Source organism: Acyrthosiphon pisum, chromosome A2 (assembly GCF_005508785.2).
Source record: "Acyrthosiphon pisum isolate AL4f chromosome A2, pea_aphid_22Mar2018_4r6ur, whole genome shotgun sequence".
NCBI classification, from domain to species: domain Eukaryota; kingdom Metazoa; phylum Arthropoda; class Insecta; order Hemiptera; family Aphididae; genus Acyrthosiphon; species Acyrthosiphon pisum.
The window spans coordinates 49,805,730-49,824,329 of NC_042495.1; the positions used below are offsets into that span (position 1 = coordinate 49,805,730).

General features: G+C 28.0%; 1 protein-coding gene across 1 annotated transcript; it reads left to right on the top strand.

Moving 5' to 3' along the window:
• The first annotated feature begins 3,994 nt into the window (after positions 1-3,994).
• Positions 3,995-17,981, top strand: LOC100159647 (paramyosin, long form). Its single transcript, XM_008190236.2, has 18 exons — positions 3,995-4,270; positions 4,679-4,735; positions 8,617-8,703; positions 8,787-8,953; positions 9,023-9,101; positions 9,165-9,284; positions 9,347-9,472; positions 9,539-9,735; positions 9,809-9,941; positions 10,015-10,231; positions 10,302-10,429; positions 10,495-10,607; positions 15,000-15,195; positions 16,367-16,495; positions 16,584-16,748; positions 16,821-17,027; positions 17,109-17,309; positions 17,389-17,981. The coding sequence occupies exons 1-18, from the start codon at positions 4,160-4,162 to the stop codon at positions 17,593-17,595; spliced, it is 2,640 nt and encodes an 879-aa protein (XP_008188458.1). The 5' UTR covers positions 3,995-4,159; the 3' UTR covers positions 17,596-17,981.
• The last annotated feature ends 619 nt before the right edge of the window (positions 17,982-18,600 follow it).

Consider the following 18,600-nt stretch of genomic DNA (forward strand, 5'->3'; position numbering starts at 1 on the left):
TTTTTTTGGGTGTCTGTCATCACCGATTGGGGCAGTAAAACCGCTTTGATTTTAAACTTCTGCAGTATCTTGTTTGATGGGAAAGTGAATCTAGTTGATGCATTAGGGAGGTCAAAATTCCCAGTAGTTAAAACAAACAAAAATTAAGGAAAACGGTAATTTTTACGCAAAATCGGTTTTCTTCAAAATCAAATTTGGTTTTTGGTGTAACTCTAAAAAAATGAAATGCAATTTTCACTGGTTGCTTATAATAGCATTTTCTATACACAATAAAATGTTCAAAAAATAGTGATTTATTTTGAACTGTTTACGGATATTTTTAGTTTACAATTTGTTTAGTTTTTTTTTCTATAAATGACAATACAATTTTTTTTGTTTGGTGAAAAAGCTTGAAAATAAAATACAAGGCTCCTAATATATTGTTTCAATAGCAGTTGAAAAACATTAAAAATACATAGGCACAATTTTTTTTATAAGCATTTAAATTTTGATTTTTGACAACATTTATCAAATTTTAAATTTTAAATTTTAAAATGATTTTGTAGTTAAAAAATTAAAACGTGTTCAACATTTATAGCTAAGGATTAAACATTTAAAACAAAGTTCCACGCAGGTAGGTTATTTTGTACCCAAAAAATCTCAAAATTATATAAAACACTGTTTTTTTTAATAGTTTTTTTATGTTCAAATTTGGACGAAATTACATATTAAATAACCAAGAATAACGATTTTAGTTATTTTGTTGTAATTGTATAATATTAATTCAACTTACCGTTGACCGTATATTAATAATAAGTAACAACAATAAACATAATATAAAATATCCATACTGACAAGCCGTCTCTGCTCAGAATCGTATTTCGTATACCTACCTAAAATGATAGTATATTGTTGAATTCAAATTTAATACCACCCATTATACTGCAATGGCCCACTGTACAGCAGAGCGACATCCATGCGTATCCACTTACCCACCTTTTTTTTTTTCTTTTTCTTGACGCATTCTAAAATTACTTGAAAATTAAAATTTTTACCTCCCAAAAGTACCAACTAGGTAGATGCAATTTTCTATCAGAAAAGATACTGAGCTCAAAAATCAAAGAATTTTTACCACCCAAAATGTTGCTGACAGACAGAAACACGCACACGATATCATTATAAATCAAATTCACTCCACTCAAAATCTAAACTATTAGTTTTCGTATAATTTTAAAAGCTTTAAAGTGCATAATCAGGGCCGTCCTAACGATTTGCGGGGCCTAAAATGTCATTAGTATAATAATATTGATAAATTACTAAGTCTATAATTAATACAGTAAGCACCTAATACAATATGAAAAAAGGTGGACAAGTGGGTACCGCTCTGCTGTACAGTGGGTGTCAAGCATGTCGTTGTAATGGATGTGTTATATTTAAATTACATTGATAAATTATTGTAATCGAAAAAATATTCTGAGTGGAGACGTTTTATCAGCTTAGCACACTTGTATAAATTATCAAATTTAGTAGTTAAAAAAAAATTAACAAAGATCGAAAACGTGACTTTCCGGGGAACTTTTTTAGTTTGATAGCGGTACAAAAACTTGTTGGAAACCTTTTATTTAAATTTCTTATGTTAGATATGAAAAGAAAAACTTTCGTGAATTTTGTCGAAATTTGAACTTTATAAGTATATAACAAATAATTGAGCCTATGTATTTTTAAACTTCCATTAATGAAAATTATAAGGAACCTATCATTACATTTTCAAGATTTTTACTAAATTAAAAAGATTTTATCGAGGAGTTTTAAAAAAATTTTGAAAAATGGATAAATTTCTCAAGGGCTCAAGGCTATATAACTAGCTCAAAAATAGTCAAAATATTGAGAAAATATTTCATAAATATTTATTGGAAATTTCAAGGTTCATAGTTATTAATTTTTGAGATACACCAAAAACATTAAATCGATTTTTTCAAAAATTGATTTTGTATAAAAGTCACCTATTTTTTTGTTTTTCTCAACGCTTTCTAAAACTACTTGAAATTTTCCCTTCCTAAAAATACCAACTAGTTTCACTTTTCTATCAGTAAAGATGCTGATCTCGAATATCGGAGCATGGTTAATCAGCATTTTTTTTTCTATAAATATTATAGCTAAGTTAGTAATTTTTTTTTAGGACAGAACGCTTTGAAGATTTTTATCATTTTCAACCTTGAAAATTGAATTTTTATCATATTAACTTGTTTAAAATGCAATACATTTATTTGACGACTGACGTCAATTAATAAAAGTACGTATAGGTAGTAAAAATTACAGCAATTGATGGTATAAAAATGTATAAATGATAATTTTTTTTTCTCATTAACTTGACTTTTTTTAATGTATATACAAAAGCGGGCACGGGCCTGTTCAACTGATGAAGGCACGGGGCCCAGAGCGAGGGCCTCGCTCATCCTGCCTTAAGGACGGCCCTGTGCATAATACATACTTACTATACGCACAACTACACAATAATGTATGCGGGATAATAAAATAATATTATATAGACATATAGTAAACTACACAAGACTTGCATTGTTGGTGGGTGGTAGGTAAGTTTAAGGACAAACACGATGAGACAACCTGTACATAAAAGCTTATATAATCTAATCCGGCAATTTTAAAATATTTTAAGCCAAAAATATATAATGGCTTTAACTAAGTTAAGAATAATTTGCTTGCTAACATATATAATAGTAATATGTATATAATGATTGTTCTAAAGTTAAATCTACATACAAAATAGCTAGACCTCACATGGCACTCTTCATTATTAATGTGTCATCTTGAAAAGAGTTATACTTAGTAGTTGAAGTCAATAATAATATTATAATCTCTTTTAATAAACATTTTTCAAAAGTAACAGTTTCCCTGTCATTAACTATGTAATTTCCAGTCTCAGATTGATGGTGAATAACTAAAAACATAGCGCATATTAAAAAATAAAAACTTCTTAATAAATCATAAAAGTAGGTCGACCCTCCGCAATGTCTATAAGAGGTTTTTATATTAAATATTTTAAGAAACTTACTCTTATGATGTTTATGCTATTCAGAAAACAATAGTTACAATTAATATAAAAATAATACAACTTTAAAATAGGTAGGTACCTACTAGTTTTTAAATGTATTCTTACATGGTAAACTTACTTATTATTAGTTTATTTAAATTACATATTACGGGCTATGCTCAAGATACAATTAGAAAATATATGAATAGTAAAAACAGACATACATAAAATATTACAATAATTAAATATTTGTAATTTATAAACATAAATTTAATAATAGTCGTAAAATTGTTACTAAAAAACTTTATGACTTTATTTAAACTAATTTTTTGAAATATAAAAACTCTATTACTGAATGGTTAAAACAACATAATAAGATTAAAAAAACTTTAGGTTTTTCAAAAATCACTTCACTTTATATAGTAGTGTAGTACATGTTACATATGTATTTAATATCCAATGTATTGCTCCATGAAAGATAAAATTGTATTAAATTAGATTTACTATTTTATCCTTTACAAATCCCATCTCAACAAAATGTAACCCTTTATGTCCTTATGTTTAAAATGTTGAACACGAAATATTTGTATAAATAATGATACCTACCTATGTGGCCACGTGGCGTATTAAAGTGATGATAATTGAAAACTATTTTTAAAATGCTAATTGTTTGATATCCAAAGATAAAATAAAACAATTACAATTGATGATAGAAATAGTTTAAACAAGTATATTATAGATAATCATTTAAAAAAATAATATTAATAATATTCAATAAAATAAATATAAACATGATTGATTGTTTTTCGGTAGTTAAATGCCAATACAATTTTAACTATGCCTTTCAAGGACACAAAGTGCCGACCTCAAATGTTCAAGTTCGTTTCACTCCAGCCCTCGAAGTAAACAATAATTCTGTGGAGGGAGTAGCCTGTGAGTGGGCGTCAAAACGGGGGCTAGTACTAGTCAGACGCACAGCCTTCAGTTAAGTACGACAGCTCAGCTCGGTCCGTCCTCAGCGCTTGGGTAATCTAAAAATAGTCATATTTTTCTGGTTTCTACCTTAAGTGCGATTTCAAAGTTCTAGTGATACTGAAAAAAAATAAGTTCGTTTAAAATAGTGCAGACATGTCTTTATCCAAGACGACCAAGTCATACAGTTACCGATCTGTAGGAGGCGGAAATGCTGACATAAATATCGACTATTCCCACGACCTCAGCGCTTTATCTCGGCTTGAAGTAAGTGAAATTTGAATAACTTGTACACTAAACTATTATAGAGTTATGAAATATCCAATCACAATTTTCCAAAATCAAAACTCACAGTGTTTAGGTACCATAAAAATAGAATACATCACATTTTCCAGGTATATATTAATCATCTTCAGCTGCCAGAAGAAGAACGAATGTTGTACGTAATGGTCAATTGAGACTATTAAATGTTTTATTCACAGATTTGAGAAACGTGGAATAGAGATTAATAGATTTTTAGAGGTAGGTGGAGAGAGGTTTCTTCTTCTTGACAGTCTGAAGGAAGCACGGTGTGACGCCGCCCGCCCTCCTTTGCCCTTACAATATAATAAACAATTAAATATACTGAATGTTTTGATTTGATTAACCGAATCCTGCGTTTGTTTTTCCCTTTAGGATAAGATCAGACTTCTGCAAGAAGACTTAGAATCGGAACGCGAACTCCGACAACGTGTAAGTACATAATGTGGCATCGACAGAACAGAGTGTAATTTTCTATTTAACCATTACAAAGACTTCACTTAAATGTTAGTTTTGAGTTCCGATTATGTTAAAATGAAAGTATAGTTCATACTTTTCATACTGCTAAAATTAAAGATACTATTATTTTGTATACAACAAAAATCACTAACAGAAATTGATTTAACTAAAAATGTACCATAATAGTACTACCTACTAAAATATTAGTTTTTAAAACGAGCTTTATTTAAAATATTTTATGATCTATTACTTATAAATTGTGTTAACTTTAAATAATATTTTATATATAAAAAAACCTCAAAAATAAACCTATATATTTGTTGTCAAATTTCACATTTTCTGTCAATTGAATTTTTTCAGATTTCATAAATTACGTTACTATTTACAATTATTTAGGAACAAATAATTTCGATTTTGCTATAGTTACCAATAGTAATTGGATCCAAAAATATGTGTAAACCAAAGAGTAAAATACACGCATTCCTCTAAATAAGTCAACACTGTGTTATAAATAACAGCAGGACAGCTTAATTACCATAGTCAACGGCGGCAGGGTGAAGAAGTACTTTTCTTTATAGTTGCCAGAATTATGAGACAGTTCAAATCTATTTTCCCACCGTTTGCCATGGCAAATTACCAAGTATAAAAATGCTTAGAAATATTAACAGATCGTCGAATTCTGGCAACAGTAATTACATAATATTATAAGCTTAAGCCACCGTGAAATGCCTAAATATTGCCTTACACTAGATTCTAAAAAAAAAAAAAATTATCTAATTTTATATCTTAATAATATTTTAAGCATAGTAATTTTCAATAATATTATTATTTCAATCGATATTCATTTTGCCTAATATTAAACCATAGTATATATGTAGATATACCTACGTTACCTAAAAAAATATTTATAATATAATTGGATTTTAATCCAAGGATCAGTTGGTAAACATTGATCGTTGTGGACAATCTGGACCACAGCATATCACAAACAAAATTCCTAGGACCGATATAAACACATCAATCAATAAATATGACCAGGATATCGCTGGATTTTGCTTGATCCGTACAAAACCCTCTCTTCCCGATTTATCTGGTATAAGGGGTGACTATACTGTCTACTGTATTATTATTCAATAATCAATATAATAATAAATAAATATCAAGTACTCAGACATTTTAAAATTTTTATAAAGATTATTATAGCAATTTATCAAAAATAATAATGACAAAATTAATTACATCAAATACAAAAACCAAATTGGTTATACGTTTATCATTTAGCATATACAGATAAAAGCCATAATAAACAAAAGTCAAATAAATATTACTTAATATGACACATTTTTACTGCAATAATTACCTACTAGAAGAAACATTATAATTAGGTACAATTTTAAAAGTTATAAATTAATACTTATTTAATCACAATAAATAAACTTATAAGTTACAACAGTTATGAAATTACACTTTTTAAAAATGCTTTATAATTTATACTCTCTTATCAAAAACAATGATATATAAATAACCAAGATTACATTTTTTTGTTTGATATTAACTTTTCATTATTTAAATATAATAATAAATAACATTGATTATATAGTTAGTATAATATTATTGTACATATTGTATTGTTATTGCTTTTAATTCCAAGGCAACTTATGAAATATCTTCTGATATAGGTTTAGTCATTGTTAAAATATTTTTTTTAGACTCTTTACTATTAATTATAATAATATTCTTACAAAAAATACATACAAGTCTTCTAAGTAAAATTCCATCATTTTGAATATTAAATAATTAAAATACTATTGATTGAAATATAGTGAATTAATGATTTACTTGATATATAACGTCTAAACATGTCTTTGCTACACAACTATGAAATATCATTATTTTTATAGGAACGCCTTTTTATTTAGGCACTATTTAAATGTTTAGATTTATTATAACTCTTACGTACCAACACCGCAGGTTCAATAATATATATATATATATATATGTTTTAATATTTAACATAACTGCAATCCATTGATATAAATACCTAATCATAATATAGAATGCGGTAGATATTTCTTTCTTACATATTAAAATATTCCCTATTAAGTATTAAAGTAAACAGAGATAGTCATACATACAGATGTACTTATTTTTAAAATATTTAAAATACGTATTTGAATACTCAGTAAAAATTTATTTTAGTGCAAATTCAAATACTTTAAAAAAGAGTATATTTTATAGATAGGTACCTACCTACTTTAAAAGTCTTACAATTTTTTTATAAATACATGTTTTGCCTTATAAATCATCTGAATCCATGTTCATGTTGTAGGTACCTACGTCAGCTTTAATATTTTATAGAACATTTTATATCGTTTCATTTGGTGTCACTATAAAATACTGATCTGTTTTCCATGTCGAAGTATTTTACCACAGTAAAAAATATATTAGGTTTATAAAAATTCTCGATTTTTTTTTTTTACTTTACGTGACTAAAAATAAACAGTACCTAAATGTATAAACTAAAAAGAATAAGTATTTTATTTTATTTTATTTTAAATGCAAATACTCTGAGAAAGTATTTAAAATACGTATTTGAGTAGGTACTTTCTTAAAAAGTATTTGAATACTTTTGGTCAGATTCTTTTACTCAACTATACTTTACAAGATTGTCCTACTCTGCAGTGTTTTGCGTTATACAGACCTACCTATATTAAGTAATTTGTTTCACCACTTTGGACATAATATAAAATGTCTAATCATTATATTAGGTTGGTGCAGATAATGCACACTAACATCGTAATAATTAGGTACAATATACAGTATTTAAATGTATACCATTAAAATTATTATTAAAACATTCATTTAGTTATGCGTAGTAAATATATTAATATATTGATACCTTATCAATGGAACTTATTCAAAATTATAGATTTATAAAAGCAAAATAAATTATAAACTTATCTAGTTAAAACTTTACCTTGTATAGATACAATTTGATCTTAAACAATTTTAAAATCTTAAATAATTTTAAAATCAAAGCGCCAAAATAAAAAGTAAAAATAAATTACCATTTCACTTTTTATAAAGGTACTTGAATATTAACGTTTGAGACGAAGGTGATGTAAAAGATCTCATAATTGTTTGCATAAATATTATTTTAAACAGACAATTCTATGTACATCTGCATATAATATACGTAGAATAAAAATTATCTGTGAAATTCACCATATTTTTATTAATAATATTATACATATATACATTTTTATTTTCTAAAAATTATGAATATTTATTATGGGTAATTTTTTTACACACAATCAAATATTTTAAACGTACCTACATAATTTAACTTTGCGAAACCTTAAACTGTACAGTAAGAATAATAACTCATAAATATTATTATTATGTTTAAACGATTTCCAAAATCACTATTCATTTTTTTTATTCGTTGCAAGTTAAATTTCTTTGGCACTGAGCTTTGGATAGGTACTCTAAAAATAAGTATAAAGAAAGTGATGCTATGCCGAACGGGACGAATGAAGTGTGAACGACCACTAAGCTGACCATCCAGTTATATTTTTACAAACGGAATTTAGCCTGGTTTCATTGACATGTGTCAATCGACACGTTTGATTCACCTAACCTAACTTAAATGTTTATTTTTGAATTTTGGCGAGTACCTACCTGAAATATATTAGAAATGAAAACCAAGTATCTCAAATAAATAAATCTTTGTTGATAACAGAATACTAAAAATCTAACGGTATTATTAATTCAATACTAATTACAATATGTGTAATATAATTATTACAATATCATATGTTAATAATAATAAACTATGAATTTTTATTATTCAGATTGAAAGAGAAAAAGCTGATGTGAGTGTGCAATTAATATCTCTCAGTGAACGTTTGGAAGAAGCTGAAGGCGGTGCCGATAATCAAGTAATTTATCATAATTTATGAGAATAAAATACTTATGATTTTTTTTAACAATTGTTATTTTTATATTCTTTGTGAACAAACAGTTTGAAATTAATAAGAAACGTGACACAGAACTCACTAAGCTCCGTAAACTATTGGAAGATGTCCATATTGAATCTGAAGAGACAGCTCATCTTTTGCGTAAAAAGCATCAAGAGGTCGTCGCTGACTTCCAAGAACAACTGGATCAACTCGCCAAAGCAAAAGCTAGGTAAATAAAACCCAATAATTTGTCACAAATTAATAAATTTTTATATTATATAAATATATATATTTCCAGGACCGAAAAAGAAAAGGCTAAATTCCAACAAGAAGTTTACGAACTTTTGGCCCAAATTGAAAGTGCTAACAAGGATAAAGTAATAATCCAAAATTAAAATTAAAACAAATCAAATATATATCATTTTTGTTTATTATTTCAGTACACATCGATTAAAACAATTGAAAAACTAGAGATCACTATTCATGAACTCAACATTCGCATTGAAGAAATTACAAGATCTGTCACTGAAATCACTTCGATCAAGAGCCGTTTGTCAATTGTTAGAACACATTATCAACAATTATAATCGTTGTTAAAATTTAATAATTATTATGATTTTAGGAAAATATTGAATTGGTTAAAGAAGTTCAAGATTTAAAAGTATCAATTGAGAACACTACATATCTTAAGTCTCAAATTGCTGGACAATTAGAAGACGCTCGCAGACGACTAGAAGATGATGAAAGAGTATGAACATTTTTTTAATATTCAAATTATATTTTAATACATTTACTAATTATAATAATATTACAGAGACGCTCACTTTTAGAATCTAACTTACATTCAGTAGAAGTTGAATTAGAATCAGTAAGAGTTCAATTGGAAGAAGAATCTGAGGCTCGTTTAGACCTTGAGAGACAATTAATCAAGGCTAATGGTGAATCTCTAGCATGGAAATCGAAATATGATTCTGAAGCATCTGCTAGGGCCGAGGAAGTTGAAGAGCTACGGTAATTCAAATTACATAAAAAAAATTTATAAATAATTATAAATAAAGCTTTTTTTGTTATAATATTTTTCTAGTCGTAAATACTCCGCACGTATTCAAGAACAGGAGGAACATATCGAAACACTTTTGGTTAAAGTCAACAATTTGGAAAAACAGAAGTCTAGACTCCAAAGTGAAGTTGAAGTTCTTATTATTGATTTGGAAAAGGTGTATACATTTTTTTTTATTTTAAAGCTTAAACATTTAATTTAAATAAAATAATAACGTATTGTGTACTTAGGCTAACAACACTGCAAGAGATTTGCAAAAACGTGTTGAGCATTTGGAAAGAGTCAACATTGACTTGAAGAGTCGCCTTGATGAAACAACTGCATTGTTTGAACAAGGACAAAGGGACTTGAGAAACAAACAAAATGAAATTCAAAGATTAACCCACGAATTGGACAAAACCAGGGAACAAAAGGATCAACTTACTCGTGAAAACAAGAAATTGGCTGGTATATAATTATTTTTACAAGATATTTAGATTACAATATAATTAATTTGATTAAATCAAATTTAACTTAGATGATCTGCACGACGCCAAGAACACTATTGCTGAGTACAACAGAAGATTGCATGAGTTAGAATTAGAACTCAGACGGTTGGAGAATGAACGTGATGAACTTAGCGCTGCTTATAAAGAAGCCGAAGCTGTATGTATTTCATTTAAATATTGAACAGTGGGTCTTATATAAAAGGATTCGATGTTGATAAATAGGGAAGAAAAGCTGAGGAAGGTAGAGCTTTCCGATTGTCTGCTGAACTTACACAATTCAGACATGAAGCTGAAAAACGTTTGGCCGAAAAAGATGAAGAAATTGAATCTATTCGGTAAGATTTTTTAACTCAAATGAATGTCTTAATAGCATTTTAATTTTATGAAAATAACTCAGATAATAATCATGATAAATATTTAAAGTTTAGAAAAATCATATATAATATTTATAATAATAATAAAATAAATATCTATAACTATATATTATTATAATATGTAACATAACTATACCTACAGTATGCTATACATATTAATATATTATATGTATATCAATGATATACTGTTAGTATAAATAAAGTGATATAAAAGAATGAATCGTAAAAAAGTAGTGAGGTAAATAAATAAATACAAAATCAGAGATAAATATAATTACAGCATTAAATTGGTACGCAATTCAGTAGGTACCTACTTAAGTAATAACAAAATATATATAAATATAAATAATATATAATATATAAGGTAAATAATAGGTTATATGATAATATAATGATTTATAAATACATAATACTAGCTGATCCTGCATGGTGTTACTGACAAATTAAATAATGCTGGAGGACTTACCGTGTCTTGATAACTTCTTTAATAATTTAAATTTTAAGCTACACATATTTTTAACACAGTCGCTTGGGCGGTTTTTACTAAATATAAAATACAGCAGGTCTAAAATTATATCCAATTATAACAATTATTGTACTTAATGTAACCAATGACAACTCTATACCAGTGGTGGGTCCATAAATTAATCAAGGGTTGGGACTTGGGGGATATTTAAAATTCATTAAGTATCAAAAAAAATTATATTAATTTAATAAGATTTAATATAAAAAACTCCAAATTTACCCCATACCCCCCTTGGATCCACTAATACCCATTACAAAAAAAAAATCATTTTTTGTGAGCTAACAAATCCGTGCGTGATCCCCTATTTACAAAATTACTTCAAGCCTCAAGGTACTATACCTATATAGGATTACCTATGTACCAAATTTCAGAACCATGGTTCATGAGTGCTATAGAATTGGCTGTGGGTTCGTTTACACACACACACACACACACACACACACACACACACACACATTGTCTTTTATTAATATATACTACATAGGTGATATAATAAATTTAAATAAGTACCTACAGGTAGGTATTAATGTATTATCTCTTAGTCGTTACAGTTACGTACTATCAAAATAGTAAATACTCTAGGTGTAATAATTATATATAATAGTATAATACCAGAATACCAGAATACCATGACACATTCAGAATTTTTGAAAATATTTCTTCCTAATATTTCTATTATTATACCCTTCATTGATATACCTATTAATGTGGCTTTCTTAAAGGCATGAAGGATAGTTTTTTTAAATAAAAGGTTAGATACATTATTATATTTTATTTTTAAATACCAGGTAGGTACAGTATTTTACCCCAAACAAGTATTGGTAAATCGCACAATCAACCACTACACAGATGCGTAGCTAAAATTTATTTTAGGTGGATGTTTTAATTTTATATTAAAATATTTAAATATGACATGTGAGGAGGGACTTTATACTCGCTCTCTATTGTAGTCACAAGTCACCACTCACTAGTCGTCAATCTTCATATTAATGATATCAACAATGAAATAGAACCATATGACAACATATTTTGGAGAAATCTTAATAATTTAGGTACCTATATAGTAAATATATATTTTTTTGCATTATTACGGACTATTGGGGATGTTTCAACAGCCAAACCATTCCCTGACTACACCACTGTCAATATAGGTACAAGGTACTTACATACCTTTTTTTTCAATTAGCTTAAATGTTTGTTAGTTAATAATTGACCATGTCTTAAGTCAACAAAATAAATTATGTATCAGGTTTAGCCAAGAAGCCTATAGTAGGTACTTTAAAAATTATAATCTAATTATTAAATAATCACCACACATCTATGGTAGGTAATACATATAGGTATAATTACTTTTTTAAATGTATAGTACCCAAAGTTTTCACTATTATAAATGTATAGCTACATATTTAATATAATACAAAGTACCTATTATAATATATAGTATATATACCTATTAATAAAGCATTGACCTACTTTTAACTGAACAAAAAAACATTTTGGCACTGATTCAAATAATTGAATAACTTCCAAAATTATAATATGACTCATAAATTTGTTTAATCTTTAATATAATATTGTTTAAAATGTGTCTAAGTTCTAAAATCGAAAGCATGAAAAAAGAAAAACAAGTTTATTTTATTTAAAAAAACGTTATTTGAAATTTAGTCATTTCCCCCTTTGATATTTCAATAATGAATATAAAATATACTAAATAGAAAAAGTAGCATATTATTTAGTGGTATATTTCGTAAAATATATAATATTATGTTTTGTTCGGAAGTTATCGAACTAAAAAGCTTTGAAAATTGATTGCATTTCTATAGTAAAAAATACCCTTAATTGCAATTAAATATTTTTTAAATGGTTTTAAGAAACATTTATGTGATAACAGTTTGTTTATTTTTATCAAAAAGTGACATTAAGTACAATTAAATATAACATATTACAAAATAAAAATGCCAATTAAATGTGGCTGTGTTTATCAGTTTTTAATGTTGTCTAACTATGTATCTTAGATCTACACATACTCGAATTTCACATAACTTACAAAAAAAAATGGACCCATCACTTGAAAATACATTAATGACTCACAACATAGTAAAATTCTGTGTCGTAATAGGTACTAAATTCTTAAACTTATAATTAAATACCTACGCGTCATGAACTAATTACAAATATATACTGATATTATGATATTACTTTGATGCCGAATTTTATAAGGGGATTTCATAAATTATAACTTATCACTAACGTTATACTAAATATAGAAAAATTATACCATAAGAAAATAAAATATCAGACTATTTTATCTCCTCTTAAGGATTAGATATATTATTTAATTTTAATTGTAAGTGAATTCCTCAATCCCCATCGTATAAATGTATAGGTAATACCTTTATAGCTCTAATATTAATTTTGATTTTAAAATATATAACAATGTGATATACAATACATTACATCAATACGTGTTGAAAGGAAAATATAACAAATTTTTATGTAGGTAGTGTGTTTTTTAAACTTGATGCTTTATTGAGTTTAGAATAATTATTTAATAGCGATTTTTCATCAGTACCTAGTGCGGTGAAACGATGTCACTGTTTTCCTTATTTAAATAATAAATAGAAAAATATGCATTAAAGTTATGATAATATCCATGCTGTTACGCGCCATTATTGACTATCCTCATCTTAAGTATCAAATATGAAATAATATACAAACATGAAAATAAATGAAAATCTAATTTATAAGTAGGTAGGTATTGCTATTATTTTATCGACATCATAATATTTGGCTCAAAAGTAATTAATTACTTCTAAGTGACATTGACCTATTTCTCAATTGTGAAATATTTACTTAAATCATCCAACATCATAATCATATTTATTCGATTTTTCCATTATTCTCTAGTTTATATCTTATTTTTATTATAAAAAACCAATTAAAAAATGGATACAGTAGTTGAGCTACTGTATATGAACTTAAGTTATTAGTGAAAAGTTGCATACTATATTTTTAATACCTATCTATTACTGTATTAGTACCTATCTATATTAAACAAAACTCGTATTTTTTTAGATTTATAACCTAATTTAAAAAACTAAAAATATCATGTATAGGTAGATACTCAAAGTAATCACTGAATTTAGATAGCATTAAACTAAGAAGAATGTACCAAAAAACTTCTTTAAGTGTTTTTATTGGAATTTCATTGTGAAAGAATGTTGAACATGCCAATGACGTCTGTATGGGAAAAAAATAAAGCTAAATAGAAGCTTTCGTGTATAAATCGACATTGGCTCAGTCTGAAGACCTTCGATCTACTTTATAAATATACCCGATCGACATTGCCCAGCATTCATAAAAATAAATCAGTTATTATTGACGATCGGTAGTGAACGTAACCCATTCCTCCTAGATTAACGTTGTATTCGTGTTCAATCTTCGTAAAAAAATGTCCAAAAGCTTCCGGGGTAGGTCGGCTAAGAGCATCGAAGCTACATTGCTGAGTAACGCACACAAAAATATTGCTGAAGATTTAATATTAACAAAGGTATCGACAAAAGAAAACTACAGAGGCGAAATGAAAATTAAAAGAAAAACCATTTTCGATTTAACCCATACATATAACTCTTTGGATGAGACCAAAATGCTACAGCCTCTACACGAAATCTCTAATGAACTCCGGAAGTTTGAGGCTAAAAGTTCTAATTATTTTGAAGATGGAAGGTATATTAATTAGAAAATCATCAAATCTATTTTATTTCTGTTGTTGTATATGATATATTATTTAAATTATATTAATGATGTACATGGATATTTATTTTCAGCAAGCAAACAAGCATCGAAATTGAACAATTGAATGCTCGCGTAGTTGAAGCCGAGACAAAATTGAAGACGGAAGTGACGAGAATTAAGAAGAAGCTGCACATTCAGATAACTGAATTGGAAATGTCATTAGATGTGGCCAACAAAAATAACATTGAGCTACAAAAAACTATCAAAAAGCAATCTCTCCACTTAACGGTAAAATTGATTTTAAAATTAAATATAAAAACTGTATAAACGCCATTAGGTAGGTACCTAATTGTCTCTGGCGTCTTCACTGTTAATATAAAGTAATAATTATCTATTGATTAATAATAAATTGCAATAAGAAGTAGGTAGGCACTAACTTTGTAGTTTGTAATTTGCACCAAAATAAGGATATATATGTAATTTGCACCATCGTATTATAGTCGAACATAGTGTTTGTGATTTCCGCTAACATTATGTAGTATCTATATAGTTGACACTTTATTGTCAAGTATTCGATTACTTGGTCGGTACGCTATATGAGACTTGACAGACTCGAATAGTAAAATTACAATAATAATTTTTCAGAATTTTTAACTACCTTATCTGTTAGGTATACCTAATCATTCGAAAAATTGACATCCGATCCGTCGTCATCACGTTATTATACCTACACACTAATACGATAGGTATTAGATATTATCATATTTTATTATATTATTTATTATTATAATGTTATATATTTAAATATGTTTTTCATATATTATTATTAGGTGGGTAGGTACCTACCTAGCTTTAAAATTCAAAGTCAATACTGACGTATCGTAGTCCGTAGAACGGTGTGAATATTTTAGTGAAATAACAGATCAGAATCTAAAATTGAATATTCTGTGTCATTAGTACTTACTTATTACTTATTAGTTTCTCATATCCCAATATCTCATACTTTACTATCGAAACGTATACGTGCTAACGAAAGAATAATCGATATGAATTTTAGTGTAAATGACAAACACATTTCAAAAATGTTGGTGCAAATTATTTGATATAACAATAAATTATGTTGTATATATTTTTTTGTAAATTTTGGTGCAAATTGACTACAACCTCCGACCAAGTTTTATGATTCAATATTTTAAATAAAAATAAATATCTATTATATATTACTTATTAGCTAACTATTTATACTAATCAAAATTGTTATATACCTAAACTGATTCCATAGTAGGTACAATGTTACACGATCGTAAGTTAAGTTTTACATTTAAGTTATTTGCCAATGCTGCTATTTTCTAGGTTAGCTCTTTTAAATAATATGTTTAGTATATTTCTCCAAATTTATTATAATTTCATATTTAATCGAAACTTATATATATTAGTTATTATTTATATTATTAAATAGGAATTGCAAGCTCACTACGACGAAGGTCAACGCCAGTTGGCTGTTACATTGGATCAGTTGGCCATTGCTCAGCGCAAGATCCAATCTCTTACTGGAGAAATGGAAGAGCTCCGTGGAAACTACGACGCTGTAAGTGTAAAACATAAACCTATAGCCAAAAATGTTTAACAGAAATTGTACAACCAAAGTCCAAAGGTTTAATTTATTTATATTTTAGACATTGCGCAACAAACGTGCCGTTGAAATTATGTATGAAGAATCACAGAGCCGTGTAAACGAATTGACCACCATCAACGTTAACTTGTCGTCATCAAGATCTAAGATTGAACAAGAATTACATCAATTGGTATCAGACTACGAAGAAGTGTCTAAGGAGTTGAGAGTGAGTTTTCACTTTTCTTCTAAGTCAAATCCTGATCATAATGTAATTTGATTTGTTGTCTTTGTTCTAAAGATATCAGATGAACGTTACCAACGGGTGCAAATTGAAATGAAACACACTGTAGAACTATTGCACGAAGAACAAGAGAGAGTGATAAAGATCGAAGCCATCAAGAAGTCGTTGGAAATCGAAGTCAAGAATATTTCTGTTCGTCTCGAAGAAGTCGAAGCCAACGCTATTGTGGGTGGCAAACGCATTATTGGCAAATTAGAAGCCAGAGTGAGTACAATAAATTACGATGATAATTTAACTATAATTTTAATACCTATTTTACTCACACTATGCCTTTTTTTCAAACAGATTCGTGACTTGGAATTAGAAATCGACGAAGAAAAACGTCGTCACGCCGAGAGTATTAAGATCCTGCGCAAGAAGGAACGTTCTCTCAAGGAGCTGGTCATTCAAAGCGAAGAAGATCACAAGAACGTGCAGCTTTTACAAGAAGCTTTAGACAAAGTCAACCAGAAGGTCAACATTTACAAGAGGCAATTACAAGAACAGGTTTGAAATTGTTAAACATACCTATAAGTACACGTGCGTGCGGTAAATCACCAGTAAATTATTGTTATTTCGTCTACAGGAAGGTATGAGCACCCAGAGTGTAACTCGAGTGAGGCGATTCCAGAGAGAATTGGAAGCAGCCGAAGACAGAGCCGACACTGCTGAAAGCAATCTGTCTTTGATCCGCGCCAAGCACAGGAGCTTCGTGACAACCTCACACCCAGGCTCGCAAGTGTATGTTGTGCAAGAATCGAGGGCTACAACTACGACTTCAGAACAATATTAATTCATTTAATAACAATGATTTTCTGTTTTTATTAATGTAACATTTATTTTTTTTTTAATAATCGACCGAAATAGGCTACACATATTCCACGTGACGCAAATCGTTTTAGCTTTTACCACTCTTCGAAAAACACTTTCTCGACCGTTTTGTGTTTAGTATATTCTCAAAAATACCTACTTTAACTAAACACGACAAATTTATCAGAAAAAAAAATAAATGTAATACAATGAAATAAATGCTTTTAAAATGTGTATCACAATCTTCAAGTTGGACAAGCTGGAAAATATCATTACGATCAGTAGACCTACTTTTGGTTATTTATGAATTTCATTCAATATAATACGTATTTAATATGTCTACATCAATAAAACAAATTAATAAAATAATTTAAAATGGTTAATTTATTTTTATCTTACTGTTGTAGGTACCTACAGGTACCTCCTCAGCCTGTACTGTAACTTGTAAGTTTCATATACCTACTTTGTACGTATATTGTTTAGGTGTACATTTAGGTATAAGTGCATATTTGTACAACAGTGCACGGTGAAGCTTACAAATTATTGAACAATTCGCGTTGTTAAGTATTGCATATTGTTCCAAAATTTTTTTTTAAACTCGATTTGATCTGTCTTTCGCTTTTCATGTTATATTTTATTCTTAAGCATCGTCGGCAATCGTCCATTGTCATTGGCACAATTTAGATTTTAGAGTACCCGAGTACGTGTCTATATGGATCTTAAATGTATTGATGAAGTAGGCGGTGATCATGTAAAATATTTGGGGGGGGGGAGGGGGCTTAATTAATTGGTAGCAAAAATGTTTTAATTCGTGGGGCCTTACCAATAGTCACTACACTATCTACTGTCTAACCTGTCCTGTCGTTACAATATTTTACTTTTTCGTAGAACATTTTGTTATTTTAACGAAATTGACCAAACTGAACAGAAAATTGAATATTTTATAGAACTGGTAATTATATTTCAAAGCTCAAAAGTTCAATTAGAA